The sequence below is a fragment of the Netta rufina genome (genome assembly GCF_964035555.1).
Source record: "Netta rufina genome assembly, chromosome: 2".
NCBI lineage: Eukaryota > Metazoa > Chordata > Aves > Anseriformes > Anatidae > Netta > Netta rufina.
Window position 1 is genome coordinate 129,434,973 of NC_140124.1, and position 21,092 is coordinate 129,456,064.

The window sequence follows — 21,092 nt, forward strand, 5'->3', positions numbered from 1 at the left end:
AAACGATGCACAAACTGAATCCCACATGGATAGGCAAAGGGATAGGCTCACTTTGGTTATTTATTATTCACAACGTTCTTTTTTAAATAGTTAATTCTGCATAGAACATAAGGAAGATGCTCTTTGTAAAACATTTTAATTATATTACTGCAATATATTTAAATAGCAAGCTTAAAGTCTTTACAACTTTTTAAAGGATGGTTGAAAAAATACTCCTGGAAACGCTGTAATTGCGTTTTCATAATGGTATGTATTAATTTATATTTCTTTGATCTGCACAACACAAGATCAGAGCCAAGGAACTCTCAGGCAGGGACCTACACCGTACAATGGGTGGGTGCCCCATTTCTGCACCAGCTGCAGAAGAAGGTACACATCCAAAAAGCAGACAAAGAAAGCCAACCTATGGTGTAACACCAGGCAGAAGTGGCACTTCAAGAAAGATCTGAAGACCTACTGAAGAAACCAGGCTGTGCCAGACATGCAAGAGCTTGGCACAAGGGAAACATCTGGAGAATGCACGATAAATTGACTTTTGGATGAGATAACGAGAAAGACTTTGAGACCTAAAGCGGTCAGAAGTAACCAAAGACCTGCTAAAACACTTTAGACAGACATAGAAATTGGAAAATGAGAGGTGCTGCTCTAAAGCAGGAGTAGAAATGAGTACAGGGTTTCAAGGAGGAGCAAGGCTACCCTGTGGAAAGGAAAACCCAGAGGTGAGAAGGGGAGGGAACAGACTCCCAGGGAGCAAAACTGGCAATCAGCAGGGCAGGGAGAGGACAGACATGGGAACACCAGCAGGGCTCCTGAAGTTCTGGTGGGTGGAAAAGAAGGGCTGCCAGGCTAGCACAGGATTTCAGAACACAAAAAAATGCTTCCTCACCATTTATAGTTTTCAAAGAAACTACTTAGTTTCTTTGCTCATACAATTTGTCCTCTATTTGCCAGTAGAGCATTATAACACATTGCTAATAGAAACGGAGAAAGAAAATCAGTACAGGTCTTATACTGGGAAAATTATCAATTCACCAAAGCATAGCTCTTGACATTTTCTTTTTAAAAAACAGGTTTTAATGTAGAGCCAAGTTACTCTCTGCTCTAAAAATGCTCATTCTACAATTATCAATAGCACCAGCATAAAGAAAGGAACACTACCTCTGCTCTTCTACTCTCCTCCTGTCCCTCACACCTGCTGTAAAAAGAGGGGTCGACTTCGGTTAAACACAGCTTTCCCTGCTTCAATAAAATAAGGCACTCCTGTATTTTGAGGAGCTCCCTTAGTCAGAACTTCATTTAATTCCAGCTGTTAGACAAACAATAATGAAGAACTGCAGGTCACAAATGGGGTGTTTCAGATCACTGCCTCGGTTATTAAATACAAGATCTCCCTTTGCTGAAGCATGCAGGTGCATAATCTGTTATTTAATGGGGACATGGCAGTTCCACTTCCTTCTATTAACAAGACCTTCACATTTCCAATACGGTTTTGTTTTTCTTAGGATGCAAAGGATTCCCCTGCCTGGAACACGAAATAAGAGTTTATCAGACTGCGATCAGAGTCCTTCAAACGTTTTCACACAAACTGATCTTTGTGATAGGATGCTTACGTAGCAGAGCCATGCCAAAAGATGAAGCACTGCTTGTGACTGGCAGCAACGTGCAAGAACCAGGGACACTCTATGGGACCACTCTGATAGTGGCTGTATCCATTTTCTGTAGTATTGCTTCATTAATACTGTGTGTTGTTTTTTTTTTGTTTGTTTGTTTGTTTTTTTTTTTTTTTTTTTAATATAAAATACAAACATTTCAAGTTTTTCAAGAAGCTGTTTTTAAACAAATTAACCTAAAACCACTCTCTACAAACCACTCTCTTAGATGCTTCTTTGGCAGACACTTCAGGCATGACCACTTGGAGATGTCTCACAGGTGGAGATGCAGCAAGCAGTGGAAGGTCTGAATAAGCTGGAAGTAACACGGGAAAATTAGAACAAGAGTTTTGAAATTATTATACAGCTGAGAAGCAGCTAATGCACAAATCCTTATATTGCCTGTAGCACTTTGAGAAGAAATTTCCCTTTGTGGTCTCTCTGACACCTCCAGCCCTAGGACATGGGGTTAAAGACAGCCTGCTTGGTATCACAGACACTAAGCTCTTCTCTGGTAAGCTACAAAGAAGAATGACTTTTTTTTTTTTTTTTTTTTTTTTACATCTTTATTGCTGTTTTGTTTGAATATCAACCTGGCCAAGGAATCTCTTTTAAACAGGATGGAAATATATGGAAAAAATATAAATACAAATCTTAGTTCTTCATCTGCAGACAATTAAAATTTGATGTTTTCAACACCTCATTTTTTTTGCAGGAGGACTGATCAGAAAACAGCAATAACCTAAAAATACTATTTGTACCAGGACTAGTAGTTGCAATCCCCTTCCAATGCTAATAACTTAGTTGTGACCATCTAGACAACTGTTTAGCTCAGCATTTCCAGAAAGTGGGCAATTCCCAGTTTGGCAGGCTCATCCATCCATTGGTCTTAATTTGCAATGTCCTAGACAGGTGCAAGTTTGGGTGCTCTGTGCTTTTTTTGTTTTGTTTTGTTTTAAAATGTGTCAGTAGCTATACAGCATTGAATCATAAAATACTGTACTAAATGTTATTATTATTTTCATTAAAAGCAGAGCTGCTGTCCTGGACATGTTGAAGTGGACGTGATAAATTTGGAAGGTATCAACATCTGTGTAGTTTTTTTTTTCCCCCAAATACAAGTTGGCCTTTCTCTGTGCATGCATGAAGAAGTTCACTAATAAAACAAAAAGTGTATTCTATTTTAAATTATACAGGGCACTAATCAGAAGCAGTGAGGTACATAAGAATATAGCAGAACACGCATACAGGTGAGGGAAAGCACTCAGGAAATGCTTCTTATCATAGATAGTGAAATGGCCATTCTTTAAGTGTGTAGTTTTAGGATGCCAGAAGTTTCGACTGGACAACACACATGGAGAAGGAAATGGTGTTTCTCTGTCACAGAGATTCAACAGGGTGATCTGTTTAACCATTCCCAGCTGTGACCTGAACATAATTCCCATAGAAAACAGTTAAAGCATCTCTGGGAGAAAGGAGGGCAGAAACGACCTCTGAGGTTTGTCTAACCCACAGTCATTTCTCTGCAGACACACATACATATAGATATTGTACACTTATAAACAATTTGTGCTTCATCGCCACTACTTTGCTACCTGGAGTCTGTCAAAATCTAACCAGTGCATTGAGCGTTGCAGCGAACAGCCATCAGGTGTCAAAGCCCCACGTTTGGAGGGCTGCCAACACCCCCACGTTTCCTTTCGAGCACAAAACTGTGCATCTACTTTATACCTTCTGTTATCAGTGTTCAAAGCACTGAGCACTTGGAGCGTGCCTGCCTGCTGGGTGTTTTTTGGGGAGGAAGCACGGAAGGAGGCCTTTACAAGTGAACAAGGGGTATGCCTTCTCTATCCAAGCTAGCTTTGGGGCCATCCTTCACGAGCAGGACTGGCATTTCTGGGCTCCCAGCCACACATGAACTACAACAGATTGGGCAAGGTCCAACCCTGAGCCCATACAATGCGCTAATGTGGAAAATATTACGCTCCCTTTCCCAGAAAACAAATGCTGGATTCAGTTTCCAGAACCTGTTACTTCTGTTCCCACTCAACGGTGCCAGCAGGCTCACCTAGTTATCCCGCTCACCCATCTCACGGAGCTACTCAACGTGACCGGCCACGGAGCTCGTGCACCCTTCTTCACTGGAAGGAGGACAGATTTACCTTCTACGTTGAAACTGGAAGAACTGAGGCCAGGAAAATAAATAAATAAGTAAATAAAGCCACCAAAAAATGTTGATGCTTAAAGGGCACGGTCCTCAGATTCCTCTCACACAGTATCAAAGCCACAGGCATCCCGACTCTCCGCCTGCGCTGTTCCCACGGGTTGTGCCACCGCTATCTGGGGCTTGCCCCTTCCCAGCCCCAACCCCACCACCCAGCTCCTGGGGGGACATCAGGCCCTTGCCCCAGCCTAAAAGTCTGGAGGTGCATGGCTGTGAAATGAGAGGTTCATCTGAGAAGGAGGAATCCTGTGTCTGGCATTTGTTTTCACACCTTTGTTCACACAATTTGTATTAAACTGTTGGATAAAGGGTGTCCCTTCCAGTCACCACGAGACTGTTCTTCACCATGGAAAAGGATGGAGAGCAAAAGAAAGCAAACTGGGGAGGGAAGTCTGAATTATTCTCCATGCCCGCAGGAGTACAGGTAGGAAGCAATGGATGTAAAAAGCAATGAGGGAGGTTTCAGCTCAAATTGGAAAATACTCTGGCATGAAAACATTTAAACCCTGGAACTGACTGCCCTTCATAATTATGACCTGTCAATAATTAACAACTTTTAAGAACAGATTAGACAAGCAGTTATCAAAAGGGATACATAGAGTTGATCTCGACAGGGGGCCAGAGAAGACCTACATGACCTGCAGAGGGCCTTCTAAGCCCTGATTTTGTTGTTCCAACGCTATAAAGCAGAATATGCCAATATCTATCATATTAGCATCTTCTAAACATATCTCTGAGTCAAAAATATTTAAGCTTCTACTGTAATAAGTGAGCAATTATTTGGCATAGATGAAGAGACAGGAAATCTGGCAACGCACCAGAAGCGAAACATGCAGCCATGCATCTCCTGAAAGCCAGAGTTTGGAAAAGTACTCAACATATTTTTTAAACAGAACGTGGTACTTGTTTAAGGTTCTTAAAATCTGTTCAAATATTTTTCATTAAAGCTGCAGCAGTTCCGTCAATAAGAAAAGGCTGTAAGGTAAAGGCAGTTTTCCCATCAAGACAAACTCCTCAGCATCTGCAGGCACTCTCCCACCGATTCTTCTACCTCCCCACTAAAATATAATTTCTGTATCAGCTATGCACATACATTTGTGCAGAACCAGCATAATGAGGTCCCTGTACTCCTGTGCATGGGCTCCTGTAAAGGTCTGGAGATAACCGTGCACATTTGAGGCTCAAGTATAGTGAAAACAGAAAACAAAGTCATTAAACCTTGCAATACGTATTGACAAAAGCGGTTTAAGACCAGAGGCAATTTGCCATCTATTCGTAATGATTGCTGCTCTCCATGCTTTGTGTTGTCTTGTGGTTGGCTCATTTCCCCATCCATGCTTACAAAGGGCATGCTGTTCACGGCCCTGCCATCGACATTACCAAGTTTTAACTACCCTGGTGGCGAGTTAGCACTTTACAGAAATATATCCTAGCGTGTACATAAACCTTCACTTACTTAGGAAATGCTGTTACCTTCAGCTAGATCACAGAACTGAAAAAACCACCAGACCAAGCAGACTTGAAGTTTGGTCTGTTGCTCACTGCTTAGAATAGATTTTTTTCACCTCATGAACAAAAAATAGATATAATCAGCTTATGTAACAGATGTTGATAATTTTACAAAAATAGTAGCGAAAAATGATGATTGGGCTCAGGTATTCAGTTGGCTTGCTTTTTCTCTCCCAGCTACTTCCTTCCCTCCACGAGCTCACACTGCTATTTGCAGCCTTCCTTTCCACTGCGTTAGGGCAGGCAAAGGTTAGCTGGACATTGTCCATGCACACAAATATACTCAGCATATAATATGGGAAGAGGAGCTTTTAACAATGCAATTCCTTAGTTCAGCTCCATATAAGTTATCCCAAGCGTTGCTTATATAACAGATCATAAAAGCACGGGGAAAGACTAATTTTAGAGTATTTGGAACTGCATCTTTTGAACAAAGCTAATGGTGAAGAGGAAGAAAAATGTATTCCTCACCGGAACTGAGGAGAAGGTTTTAGAAGTGCAACTGTGAAAAATGTAAAGTATTTGAAAGAGGGTGAGGTCTGGAGCTTCACTTGTTTTTTAAGGGATGGTTGGAGCAGAGGCATACCCACAACAGGAGCAGGAAGGGGAGAACAAGTGGGAGGAACAGAGCATGCAGCGATGGATGGGTACGTGGGAAGCTGTACAGTGCAGTGAGTCAACAGCAGGCTTTGCAAAGTAGGAGGGCAGTTCTAGGCCAAATGCTTAGTAAGTTAGCATGATATCAGGGGATACATTTAGCTTGGACAGGCTTTAATTTAAGAAGCTCGTAAGAAGCAGAAACATATAACAGCTTGATATTTGCCGCTGGGTGTAGGGATGGGAAGAAAGGCAGCTTGGTTTAAGTCTGACTAAAGATTTTCTTTTCTGTATTTCCTATTTTTATTTATTTGATATCAGGTAAACAAAGCATACTCCTAGGAGCACTAGAGCCAACAGCAGTTTAAAATGAGGCACCACAGGATGCTGATGAATCACAGCATCAGTGCCAATGCATTCAGTGCCTCCCCAGCCGTATCTGAGCAGTCCCTTCTACCCCAGGGAAAGGTCTCAGACAAAATGAGAGCAGAAATGACCACCGTGGAGGCTCAGCTGCAACCACAAATCCCTGTCCTGAAGGAGGAAACCCCAGTGTTGTGGGGCAGTGCCAGCAGGCAGGACCACTGCTGCCTCCTCAGAGATGTCTCGCAGCAGCTACGTCCTTCCCTGGCTTGTCATTCCAGCTCCACGCTGTATACAAACTGCCTCGCCAATCCCTCTGCCACAGTAACGACAGGCAAACTTAATTAGTACTGCGAACAGTTTGGATGTCTGCACAACAGGTTGCCAAAAAAAAAAAAAAAAAAAAAGGAGAAAAGAAAAAAAGATAACTAAGAACATTTGTTGCATAATGTAATTCAAAGCTTCTATCTGTAGGACCAGTACAAGCCATGTTTATTAATGTCACACATTATGTCTTAATTTGAAACATAAGCGAGAGCTTGTTTTTGTACTGCTTTAATTTCAATGATCTATTATAAAAGTATAGCACATAAGCAGTTTATTTTTGTAAGACAAGTTTTATACATCCAACGCAGATTTTCTCTCCAAGCTTCTTACTCATACCAAAACATAACAAAATGACAAAATCGCTGCATTTCTCTGCATTTATTTGCTTTAGGGACTGGCAAGAGAAAGCAATGTATCTTCATCATACTTAGAATTTCTGTAAACATCACGAGGAAATACATACCACAAACCACAAATAAGTGTAACCTCAAGCCTTTTTACGTGACCTGTTTTAAAGGGTTAGATCGATTAGATTTTTACTATTGCTGTTATTATTGAAAGTATTCTTGTGATCTAGAAGCACTCCGACTAGGGCAGAAAGGTTAAGTATCAGCAAGATGTGTCTGAGGAGAACCAGGGATGAGTGCATGTCACACAGACACAAGCTCACCCACTGGTGTTATATAAATATACTCACAGATCATGTGGATACACACACACACACTCACCCAGAAAAACATTAAATGGCTACTCTGCACTTACTATCGGAGTAACACATCCGTAATCACAGAATCATTAAGGCTGGAAAAGACCTCCAGGATCATCTGGTCCAACCATCCCCCTACCACCAATGTCACCCACTAAACCATGTCCCCAAGCACCACGTCCAAACTCTCCTTGAACACCCCCAGGGACGGTGACTCCACCGCCTCCCTGGGCAACCCCAGTGCCTGACTGCTCTTTCTGAGAAGAAATGTCTCCTCATTTCCAACCTGAACCTCCCCTGGCACAACTTGAGGCCATTCCCTCTGCTCCTATCACTAGTTACCTGTGAGAAGAGGCTGACCCCCGGCTCCCCACACCTTGTTCTCAGGTAGCTGTAGATAAGCTATAGCAATATGCAGTAAGGTCTAATCCTGGAGTTAAGGGCCCAGTGACAACGAGCAACCCCCGTAACTCTGCCAAGTAAACTAAAGGACATTGAGAAGTAAGAGACCACATGGGCACGGCTATGGCCCCCTCCAGCTGAGGTGCTCCAGCAAGCCCCCGGGCCCATTAACAACACTAGAGGCGATTTCAGGCCAGTGACTCTCAGGAGTTCGGAAGTAAGGAAAATCAGTCAAAATGTTCTTTTTAAATCACCAGTGCTTGAGCTAGGCCCTGGAGCACACGACCTCCACAGGTCTCTTTTGGCCTCAGCCATCCTGTCAGAAAGTGGCATCAAACCATTTTTAATGGCCACCTTTCAGCAGAAGGGAACACAAGAAAGGCCACGCACGCCCTCCTCTCGGCCTCTTCTTTCCCCCCCCCAAGGCAGCCGCCATGTTCACAGAGCTCTGTAAGCAGCTTTGCGGGGAGCAGTAACCAACTTTTCTTGTTATTTTGTTGAAACCTTCACTTAGTTCTTCACTGCCTCCCTCAGCTTCATGGAAAGCATCAGATATTCAGGGGGAAAGCAAGAGAAACAATCCAAATCAAGATAAAGGGGAAAAAGGCACAAGCAGTGAACTTAAGTCTGGAAGCGTACTATGGGATAAAGAATGGCTTTAGCATACCAACTTAAGTAAAAGGCTACAAAGTATTTAAATTTTTGTGGTTTTGTTTGTTTTGTTTTTCAATAGGAAAGCATTACCTAAACATAGGCTTTATTTCATTACAAACAGTAAGTGACAGCAGCTCAGGCCCACAAAACAAGGGTAAGTTCAGTGACTGACACCCCTGAAGATGAGATGTGTGGGATCCTGAAGGTGAAAGAGGTCTGAACTGTGAGCATGGCCACCAGCAGCGGCTGGATGTTTTAGCACGTTCAAGGCAACAGCTCTTTCTAAATGTCCCACATAAAATGGCATTGGAAATAGCTCAGCTGACCATAATGCGGGACATCTGCTGATGGTGGAAATAGCACCCTCTGCGCTTCCTCGAGCAGCCAAGATATTAAACTGTGCATAGCAAAAGAAATCAAATAAGCAGCAATGGCATTATAATACAGCCTATTAAAAGCATCAGTTGGCTAGTTACTCCTTTTACCATCTTGAATACTGCTGTTACCCCAAACATCCATTTTCTCTTCCTGTGTCAACATGGTAGCAGCTTCTATGCGATGTGCCAGTGTTAATGTTGCCAAGAGCAATCGTGCCCCTAGGACAAGACAGTTTGGGAGCCCAGCTGCATCTGGGCTTCTGGTATGCTCCTTGAGAGAAGCAAGGGCAACCGTCAGACACCCAGAGTTTATGATGATGTATACATAATAAAAAAGAAACACTCTGCCATTGTGTTCTGGCAATGTTATCCCATATATTTTACTCCGGCTTCCTAAGGAGGCTGTTTTGAAAATGTGGTTGTTGAACAATTTCATAGACACAGCTACTAACAGTGAATGTTTTAACTCAAAATAACTTATCTTTCTAAACAGCAGTTCTACGGAAAGTGTAAACATACGTTTGCTGGGGAATGTTAAATCTTTTTAGCAAGATATGTCATTTCACCTACTTTCTCTGTATGGATGGAGCAGCAAGGTGCTACAGGACATACTCTTCTCTGGGACCAGTCAAAACACAAGTTCACGTTTCACCCATAGCTTCCTCCTTGTTTGCCACGGATGCTCAGTTCACTGAAGGCCCAAAATTACTTGGTAGACTTGGCATTGCATCAACAGCAGGATTTCCTATGACAGCACTTAAAATAAAGGGATACACAAAATCACAAGACCTCCTATCTAATGAGCTTGACTGGTGTACTTGAGGAACAGCAACTAACATTTACTGTCACTGTCTCAAAACTGAGGACTAGCCATTTAGCATGTATTAAAAATACACCAGAGAGCAACATTAACTCTTGTAAGCTTACAAGGAGCATCCCCTCAGCTCTGCAGAGTAACTCAGCATTGCTTACAGAATAAAAACCACCTGCAAGAGCACCCACAATGCATCTTCTGTGCAATGCATTGCCATCAAGTGCTGCTGTTACAACCAGGCCAAAGGACATGCTTCTTGGAAGAACTAAACTTACTGAAAATTATAGCTGATTCATGCAGATCTTGTGTATTTAACACTTCTGTTCCAACACTTTTAATCCCTTGAAGTCTTCTAAAACCACAGAAAGATGCAGTTCTGCCTCAAAAGTAACACGTTAGAAAAATCTATTGTTAATTTATATATATATCCTAATCATGTTGAAACACCAATATCTAAATTAAGGGCTGCATCCTTTCACATTCCTCTAGCCACAAAAACTCTAGTAGTAATAGGCAAAACAAGTACCTGATGTATAAAAAAAATCTCATAGTAGACATTAGGAAATCTTTGTTACAGAAATTAATAAACGGCACCTTAAAAATAGCCTTTCACCTATGCAAACCAATAGTAAGCAGAGAATGAAACCAACAGAGTTAAACAAGCTTTACCACAGAACAGTCATCTTAGGAACACGAACAAAATATTGAAAAACTCTTGTTACACACAATGCAAGCGTACTACTTTAAATATTGAAAAGTCAAACTTTCTACCTTTTTTTTTTTTTTTTTTTTAATCTGTAAAATGAATGTTTGCATGGAGATGATGCCAGAGGAGTTAAAGGAGTTAAACAGAAATTTCAAAAAATATTTTAAAAATAACAATTAGTGACAGAACTAGTCTCAGAGAGGCAGGCTTCATGTCTTTCCTGGCCTGAACAATACAATGTCAAAGATCACTGCATAAACCAGAATATTTTAACTTTATAGCATTTAAAGAAAATTATGGCTATGAACATGCTTCTGTGTAACCATACACTTGGTATCCCATTCTTGCACGTTTCACAGATAGACAAGTTTAAAACCATGTACCCATTGACTTTTTTCTTTTTTCTCAGCACAGATGGCATTTCAAGAGGGATTTTTGTGTGCCACAGCTAACACAAACCACAAAGAAATTACTCTTATTGAATATTGCCTGCTGTTTAAAGTGTTTTGAAATTACACTCCATTTTTTAACGGAACTGAAGAGCTGAGAACAAGACATGCATTCACAGTGATAGCTAGCAGATAGAGCAGCAATGACTGCTGAATACAGCTCCTCAAGAACCAGCACCCAGTGCTTGTTGCAGATTAAGGACACATTTTTCCTCTGTGACACATTAGAAGAATTCATTGAAATTTGCTTGGTAATGAGATCATTGTCCATTGGCAAGTTTGGTCACACAGTTGAAATAATTCAGCCCTTAGTCTAGGCTACCATCAAAATAAGATCTTAAAGAAAAGAGGTTACATTTCTACAGATGGAGACAAATCTTTGGTGTTTTGAAAATACAATTTTCTAGAGAAATGGGAAATTTATTTCTATGTGTACATATACACATGTGTTTATGTATACATACATCTATACACATGCATTCAAAATCTTCTTCTAGGCTTCCTTTTGAAACAATGACTACCTAAAATAATACAGACTCCAACATCAGGCACTGGGAAAACTTAACATTACCACAAATTAATTGCACAACCAAATCATCATGTGTTTATTTTTCAATGGAATTTCATTCCTTGGGAATTCTATCACAAGTCTGCAGTTTAAAAAAAAAAAAAAAAAAAAAGACAAGTAACATTGGCCAAAAATCCAGATGGCTAAAATCATATTAATGGCGTGTGAAGTTCCTCTCCTAATAAAAATTAGGAAGGAAAAAAATGTAGAAGAAAGGGTGCAATTTAACAATTATGGAAACCAAGGAACAACTAAGAAGTCTGTGCGATGGATGACCTATTGCTACAAAGAGCCCCACCAAGCAGAAAGCACCTTATTCACGAGAAGCAGCCTTCACTCATATTCTTGATGGTTCAATCACTCGTAAATCCCATCCTGCTCTCACAGAATCGAGTAAAGCAAAACAGGCTGAAAGACCACAAACACAAATAGCTGGCATTATACCAAGTTGCGTGAAAATCACTAGCAAATGCAGGCGACGATTAGTGAAGAAAATAAAAAGGATTCTGCTTTATTCAAGACATTAGTATTCCCTCTACTCTAGGCATTACTGGAAAAAAAAAATAACTTTATCATATCCAAAACTCACGCTTTTGCAAGAATACTAAGCTGACAAAATCCTTCTGGATAGGCCAGCCCACAAATCTAAGAGTGGTGATGAGAAGGCAAATTGCTTTAGTCACACAACTGGAGCACATGCAGCTACGAAACCCCAGCCTGTCTGCGTTACTTGTAGCTGGCTCGACCATCCCACGTTCAGCCTCCCTTTGCAAGGGACTGTCCTGATCGTGTCCTCTACTCCCCAGCACTGCTGAGGCTTGATCCACCATTTAAAAGGTGAGTTTCCAGCAGCCCAAAGTACTCACAACGCATCTACAGATATGTTCCCCTTCTCCATCTCAGCACCATAAGAAGCTGGTGTAGCTACCACGGCAGCAAGCATTAGGCAAATGATCTGGGAGGCCCCAGCTAAACAAGCAAGGTGACTTTTGGAGTTCTGGTTTCGCTCTGTGGTGACTGTGGTAAGCACCGGCAGAGTTTTTATATGCAACTTCATCTATGTTTTTTTTTAAACCTGATTCTGCTACACCACTTTTGTGTGCTTTTTCAAAGGCTTTAGGGTTTAATATACATATATAGTCCTTCTAAAAGGCAAAGAAAATTCAGTATTAGAAAGCAGCATCAATAAATGCATCAAGAACAACACACTGACTGATTCTCTGACTGCTTTGTGGATAAACTTCTGTTTTCTGTTAACAGTCAGATCCTAGAAGGCATGCCTATTTTTCTTGCAGCAGACCATGACAAGCAGTTCACCATCAATATTAAACATAATCAAGCGCTCTAATGACTTTTTGGGTGAAATCCAATCAAGCTGCACACAAATTTAACTAAAGAAGTCTAGCAAAACAAAGCAACAATACAATACTTCAATAATTAGCTGGTGCGGTTATTTGGAGAAGCTGATTTTAAACACATGGTGTTGCCAACTACCAGCATTTTTACAGAAGCCCTGAAATATGGGAATTACTCTGGGAGTAATTCTCATTACATGAAAAAAACACAACGGTTTTCAAAGTTTCCAACTATCATGGATGAATAGAAAACAAAAAAATTAGTACACTCAATCTATAGGATGGTTAAAAAAACAGAACACTTGTGATACATCTCAATGGTATTTCGGTATTTGACTGAAAAGCATCAGCACCCTGGGGGTGTTTAAGGAAAGGCTGGATGTGGTGCTTAGGGACATGGTTTAGTGGGGAATGTTGGTGGGAGGGGGACAGCTGGATCAGATGATCCTGGAGGTTTTTTCCAACCTTAATGATTCTCTGACTCCCTCTGAAGTTGCCTGATAATCCATTCTGCCAAAACTACGTGGCATATAAAAACGCTGCTCTCCCACAGCGAAGCTGAAGGTTTTCTTCAGCAGAGTGCGAAGAACCACAGAAGACTGCATCTGACTAAACAACACCTCTGGGTAAGCAGAACAGCGCAGCGTGATCATTGGGTTCTTCCTTCCTGCTGCAAGCACACCGTGAAGTCCTCCCCGTGAGGGTATCACAGCTAAGCAGATACTGCTGTTGATGTCAGAGTCAGGCTCCTGGAGAGTTTTGGCTAGGAAACCATGCAAATGTTCTGAAATGTGTGGTGCATAATCAGGCATAGCCAGCAGGCCTCAGACCATCAACAAACTCCCTAACCAGGAGACTGCCCAGAGCTACATTTCTGGAGACACCAGGCAAGAAAATCATTCAGGGATGAAAACACAGCACTGCCTACGCTGTTTCCTTGTAGTGATGGTTAGAAAACATGGCTACAATTTATGTTGCCACAGTTTCCTGTGGCTATTATAGAAATGCATAAAGAGGCAATGGGTGGAAATTCCTAGAGACACTTAATTTACATTATTTCAAGTACACCACACATTTTTTCCATTAAATTATGAACTAATTAGCACATGAATAAAAATTAATTTTGTAGTAAGAGCAACTGTTTAAAAAAAAAAAAAAAAGAAAGGGATAGGAAAATCCTATATATTATTGTCATCCTAAATGACACCACTCAGTAACAGTGAACCAGAAGGCACAGGAACTCGAGGCTTTTATTGCTCAATACCTATTTCCTCACTGTAGGAAGTACTTGAGCAGATGAGGTTTAGCTTTGGCTTTTCCTTTAAGTGCACAAACGACATAGTAAAGTTCAACCATTTGGAAAGTTTGGGTTTCTTTCATTTTTTTGTTGGACATATGGTACAGGAGGACTGGGGAGAGGGTAAACGACATGGCAAGGAGGTAATACAAACTTCACAGTATTTTCAGATTTTCTAGCAGAAGGTTAGCAAAAATGGAATTACTAAAATACTCCCACCCAGCAGGGGGACAGGAGAGATGCCTGCCCACTTTGATTCCTTAATCCTTCTGGATGTTTCAAGTTACTCCCTTCTGCGACACCAGAAGACAGCCCTTCTAAGTAATACATAAAAGTTATGAAGAGTTTACAGATACAGCTGGTCAAAACACAGCTGTCTAAAAAGGAGTTTTAACCCCATCGCCATTTCCAGACATTTAGCCTCATATTTTACTCAAAAAAAGGAAACTTCATCCCTTGCTGTCCATCTCTGCGAGGCACGAGCTTGCTCCCCATGCCCTGACTCCCTTGCTCACAGCTGCGCTAGCAGCAGCCCAGGCTCTCTCTCATCTTCCTTGCCAACGTGCTTTGGGAGTAAGCGTGGATTGTGGTAAGTAACTGATGAAAATACAAATGAGTGAAAAGGCTCTGTTAACTTGTACACCACAGCCTACTGGGGACATCGCCTTTGATTGCGTCTGACCTCTGCAGATGGAGCTGCCCCAAACACCAGCAGACCCGTGCTTGCTTCTGCCTGCAATGCAACGCTATTATTCCCTCCGTGACACCGCTCTCTTTTTAGTAAATGACCTTTCACTACTCAGATCCTAGGGATCTGTTCTGTGTTTGATCACTTACGTTTGAACAGTAAGCCAATCTAAAGCATATTTTCCTCTACTGTGTAGATAAAACCTCAATTCTCAGAGATAATTGCAGTTTATAGTTGAGTTTTCAGACTGCTTTCTCCAAGACTCCAGTCCTGCAGACACTAAAACTACTGATTAAATTTAAACTTGGAAAGGAAAAGCAAGGAATTCAAATTTCCTTATATTAAACAAATCATTTACTCAAGCTGAACGGTTTCCACTTGCACTCCTCTGAGTTTCAAAAGTAGGAAAGCTATATAACTTGGTTTTTATTCAAAATGAGCAAATGATGATGAAGAGATCTGAAAAGGGAAAGACTTAATGCTGTTTATCTCATATTTCATTTTTGCATTACCAAACATAAAAAATCTTTATTAAAAAAAAAAAAAAAAACAACAACCTCCTAATCTCCTATTTTAGTTCAGCAGACACTTCCAATACAGCACATACTATAGAGAGGGACTGCAAGTTCTACAGTTACAAAGCAAGATGAAATAAAATCTGTAAACGCTGAACTTAAAAAAATAATAATAAAAATGTTTGCATTTCAGTATTGAAATTCTCTGGATTGTAACAAAATACCAAAGCCAGATCTGCTACATTCATCCCAATGCTAGGCCTCTGAAGACCTGCCTTCGAAGCACCCCAACCATGCCAGGAACACGATGGTTATGACACCCCCCTCCCCGACACATCCATGGCGTCCTCCCAAATGCAATAGAAAAACCTAAACCCACACCTTCCACCCTTCAGGGAAGTCCGTAACTGCTAGGCTTTTAATTGCTACAGATCTATCCCTTCGCTGCAGCTTTCACTGAAAAACAAAATTTTAGTGTCCACGTTTTCCATTGGATTCCTGTTTTTCCCACACATGCAGATGACACGGCCACCAGAGCGTCCCCTCTCTACACTTCCATCTACACTAATTTCAGCACACCTTAGTGTGAAGCACCTGAGATGCCAGGGAAAGCGATAAAATATTTTCACATCCTTAAAACGTTGGAGTCTGTAAGCAATAATTAAAGCACTGCAGCACCACTGCAGCTGAATGTCTGAGAAGCAGTATTTATTATGCCAATATTTTCTGAGCTGTTGGTTATTTTGGATACAGTGCTTCACAAAGATTTTCATTTATATTCATTGGTATCCTTAAGAACAGATGAAATAGGATGGACTTTGTTTCATTTAGTGGTCAAAGTGAAGGATATTTATTCATGTTACTAGCTCTTCTGCAGACCCTGTTCCAGAACATTCATATGCTCCTGTTAATGAGGATTCTGCAGTATGACAACCTTCTGTCTCCAAATCACTTCATTAAAACTTAACTTTACCCTTTACTTTGGCATCTGAAGTAAAGTAGATAACCTCCTCAGCTCCATCAAGGTTTTAAAACAAACATCAAACTTCATTTCCATGGCATTTTTCTACTTCAAAACATCAGCTGAGTTTGTTCCAAAGAGCAAACGCAACTGAAGATCATGTGGGGTCGGACTAGATGATCTTCAGAGGTCCCTTCCAACCTCATCCCTTCCGTGATTGATCTCTAACTCTCCCACACGTTCATAAACATCATCTGATTATCACAAGATAGTCTTCCACAATTGGACAGGACAAGTCATCTGTTAAGGTCATCAGCAAGCTGCAGAGGGAGGTGGGCGCTCTGCTCAGTGGGGGAAAGCTGCCCAGCCAACCCTGCCAGGGGGCGAACGGAGGAGGAATTCACCTGGGGGAATCATAGAATCATAAAATATCCCAAGTTGGAAAGGACCTATAAGGATCATTGAGTCCAACTCCTGGCACCACACGAATGTGCAGCTGCATCAGCACACTCCTAGAGAGAAGAATGGAAGGGGTTTAGAAAGAGGCAGGAGAACTTCAAATGCCTGCCCTTACATACCTCTATATTCCAGAGAATATGGTTTTCAAAGATCGAACTGTTTGAAGAGGAAGAGAGACTGTGTATTCCCTTTATTATATCAACAAATATTTAACATGTTCCCGAAGCAAAGGTTTTTAGAGCTCTTCCTGTCGATTTTAGACAAACAGGCCAACAAATCACCTCCAATTCTAAGAGAGCATTAAATTCGTCTTCCAAACAGTAGCACAAGCGACCAAGATGCTTATCATACTCTTGAATTTAGACTTTAGGTTTGTCTTCTACCTCCTTTTCTAAATCTGCTAATAACGGCACCTGACCTGCGTGCCTGAAAACATGCAAAAAATTTCTCATAGGTACGTAAGACCATTTATCTGTTCACAATTAACTATTTCATAAGAAACCTTTGCAAACAAACACATTTGCTATCATCTTATAACCCCATGCTCAAAATTAGTGTCATAATTAGCTCTAATGACGTATTAAAAACATTTATTCATTCTCTTTTCCACCCTGTCAGGGAAGAAATGTCCATCCCTCAGAGGAAGGATGATCTTGCTTGCAGTTACAGAAAAGAGGAACTTGACTGCTCTGGATTATCTGCATGAAGTTAAACAAAAAGGCTCTTAAAAGCCTGTACCTTCGTTTCTTGAATTGTAAAATGGGAATGCTAACATAAATTTGAGAAGGAAGTTGGACCAGGTGACTTCCTGCAGCCCCCTTCCAACCTGAATTTTCTGATGATCCGATTTACTTTGAGACATGCAGGCATGAATGAAAAGGGCAGTCAGTCATTACAAGGTTGATTATGGGTGAAAATATTAAGTACCCTAAAATTTTTGACTTTTTAAATGCATAGCTTTTTACTAGGTAGGTGTCTGGAGAAAAAAAAAAAAAAAGAAAAAAAAAAACAAAAACTAACAAGATGCTTGTGAACTTTGTGGTTTTCACAACTGTCATCTATGAGAGCCAAAGGAAAATGATGATCCTGTTCTGGGTGACATGGCAAAACCAGATGCTCTATGTTGGCTTTTAGAAAGCAAACAAACCAAAAAAAAAAAAAAACCAACAAAACATACAGTTTGACTACTAAATTTTTAAGTGACATTATAGACAATAAACACGGAAGAAATTTCACTGAACATTTTGTGCAAGTGAATTTTCCAGGCAGGTTAAAAAAAAAAAAGTATCTTTGCAGATAAGACTGATGCCAACATGTAATCACAAACAACAAAAAAGTCTCCCATGCATTTGTCATCTTGCAAGACAGAACACCCAATTTGTTGTCAGTTTTTCACCACTGTTACATGAGAATCTGCAGCTTTACTGGATGTTTCCTTTACACTCATTTTCAGCACTTGTCTAGAGGAATCATTCCCCTTCCCTCTGAAAACAGAGAAATCTTCCCCCAAAGTTCAAGGTTCTAGGCTATTTTCTAGCCCCTTCTCTTTAAATCATTACCTAGGATGCAATTCTCAGTTTCCCCTTCTCTTACTATCATTCTACTTAAACGTCAGAAAGAAATAAAAATACATAAATAAATCTTGAATTTCTTGCTGTGATATACATCATGTCTTAAAGAACAAATATTTTTTTCTCAAAATATTTCCCTATAAATAGTTTATAATTAAAAGTGTAACTGCCCGGACGGTAGTGCTGAAGTCAAAAAAATACATGCATTTACAATAGTTCCTCAAGGAATAAAAAATTAAAAAGCAATACCAAAATCCCCCAATCCCTACTTTGTAGGGATTCAATTTCTCTATGCCACTTTATTCTATTAATTCATTTCATAGACCATGTCATGACCCAGCTCTACCCCTACAGAAGGATGTAAAAGAAAATAACATACTACAACCTCACTATCCCGAATAAGGCATTGCACATTCCCATGGGTATAAGCTGGCTGTAGGTATCAAAAAATAACACTGCCAGAAGCTGATTCTAAGTCTCATTTAGAAGATTACTTATCAGGCAATGCTGAAGCTGGGTCAACAATCTCCTCCTGTTAAGGCACGTCCCCTTCTGGGGGTACTTCAGTTGCAGCACATGATAAAAGCAAAACCATTGCAAAAGCAATACAAAGTCCTACATTGCAGAAAGTCTCAGCTCCCACTACTATTGTAAAACTTGCAGCACATCTTTCAAGGAGAGGAGTTGCTATCAACCTTGGACTGCTTGTAAATGAGTACTAGTAGTCTTAATAGTTCATAGTACCACTTGTCAAACTTGCCTTCAATATCCCAGTAGGAAAAAAAATTAGAAACAAAAAACAACTTTCCCTACCTTGCTGGAGGCACATCAATATTTGAAGAAACAACCTTGCGCTTCTGTTCAAGAAGACAAACAGAACGAGTGTTTTCCTTTTCATACTCATGAACTCTGCTCAGTTTTTTGGTCTCTGCTGTTTTTAAATCTTCCTCCTTTGTGGTGAACAGGAGAAACTGTTGGTCTGGCAGTTTTTGACTGATGTCACTTTTTACATCCTCCTGTTGAAATGCAGGGAAGGTCATTTCACGCTTGATGCTGGCTGCCTGCAAAATTAAAAACAATTATTAAATTTTCCTCTAATTCTCCTAAAAAGTGGGGGGCAAAAAGCCCAATACCCACAGGCATTTACTTCTAATTAGCTCTCTGAATCATAGAACACCACTTCTTTGTCCTTCATAAATTCTGAAATTGCTTTAATTTCTAAGCAGTGTTGAAGACAGCCCAAGAAAACAAGCAGTTCTTGGCCACTTCATAAAGCAATCAGTTACCTCTGATTGCTAAATAGAAACAGGTATTTAAATTTAAATACTGTAAACCATGGTACGTACAACTTATATTTCCGGTATGTCCATTTGCGTTGTGTAACTATCCAAAAGAAATCCTAGCCACCCTCCCCTTAAAATCCTAGTAAAGACGTCAGGGTTTATACAGATGGCTTTCTAAAAGGCAACCAAGCAATGAAGAAGCTTCCGACAGTCACATACAGGATACTGTTAGCAGCTATTTTTGTAAATGAGGATTTCTCCGTGAGCAGAGTTAAGTTGCCACAACACAAATCATCTGCTGGGCATCACAGAGCAGCAGGAGATGCCTGCAGAACCTCCATGAGGAGCCGGCCAACTCCACCACCATGGAGACGCACAGGAGTGGCCTCAGCTCCTGCAGCTGCTTCACATACACAAAATGAGTGCCTTAACCAAGCCACTCTTTCTTGCCAGCGAGTAAACTGAAGTCTGGGATGTACAATTTCCTCTGAAACACTGCTCCCTGGCCAGCCACTCTTCCTCAGCTCGACAGGGGCAGGCCATCTCGCGGGCCCTTACAGCCCACTGCGCCATGTTGGGTGAGCCCCTCAGCCTGCTAACATCCTCGTGCCTGTGTGACCACATGAGGACATGACAGGGCTAACCAGAAGCTCATGTATTATTTCTAGGTGCTTTTAATATCAGGAGCCTCAACCACCTACTTGCTGGAAGCCCCAGAGAAGGCCCCGAAGGCCGACGGCCCCCAGCAGAAGACAGCCAGCAGAAATGCCTGGCTTGAACACATGCGCTTCCAAAGCACATGAACTGCCCCAGAGAAACCCAGACATCCCCTGAGACCCACAACCTGGATTTTTAGACTCCTGTAAACTACTGCTGAGCTTTACAGTGGAGAAATCCAGAATGTGCTACCCTCAGGTACCAACAGCATGAATAAGCTGTGTAAATTCTCCCACCTTACTCCTCCTTCTTTTCATTGTGTTCAAAAAAAATACTGCAGATGTAATGAATACTGACATCTATACATAAGCAAGAATATATTCTCCCCACAAATCTATTTATAACTTTCAGACCTTAGCAGGTATAACAATGGTGCAAGCTATCCTAAATTCATAGGAAAGACAATCTTGTCAAGGTAATTTTGTTGTGTTATGCAAAGCGTATGTCACCACTAACACACAAATACTTAGGACCGATGATTTAATGTCTCTCATTCTCATGTTTCCATGGAAGGGCTTTTGGCAGTTGCTTCAAGAACAAAGCTGGAATTGTAGCTTTATGAATGTAAATAGTAGAAAGAATTAGTCATTTTACACTTCTTCACACACAAACAGATGACACATTACCAAGAAAATTTGCCTGGAAGACAAAACAGTCAGCATGTGATCACACAAAATTAAGCAAAGACATAAACAATATAAATTTAATTATGATTTAATGATTATTTTCAGAAGACTTAGACTTACACTAAGTCCTGTTCTGAGGATTTTAACGGATGCTGAGGTGCCTTCCATTTGCATCAAAGTTAACTTAGAAGTGAGGCACTAAAGAAAAAAAATGCCTGAGAACACCCAGGTTCCACTATCGGGCCCCAAGACATCAGACAAAGCCAAATGAAGGT

The 21,092-nt window shown here is 40.8% G+C and overlaps 1 protein-coding gene across 2 annotated transcripts in view; it reads right to left on the reverse strand.

The window, feature by feature from the left end:
• Nucleotides 1-21,092, reverse strand: part of ZNF704 (zinc finger protein 704) — an 80,494-nt gene that overhangs the window by 44,968 nt on the left and 14,434 nt on the right. For both annotated transcript variants that reach the window (XM_084306686.1, XM_084306685.1), the window contains exon 2: nucleotides 19,005-19,252. In XM_084306686.1, the coding sequence (XP_084162812.1) occupies nucleotides 19,005-19,231 (227 nt within the window). In that variant the 5' untranslated portion in view covers nucleotides 19,232-19,252. The remainder of the gene's footprint in view (nucleotides 1-19,004; nucleotides 19,253-21,092) is intronic.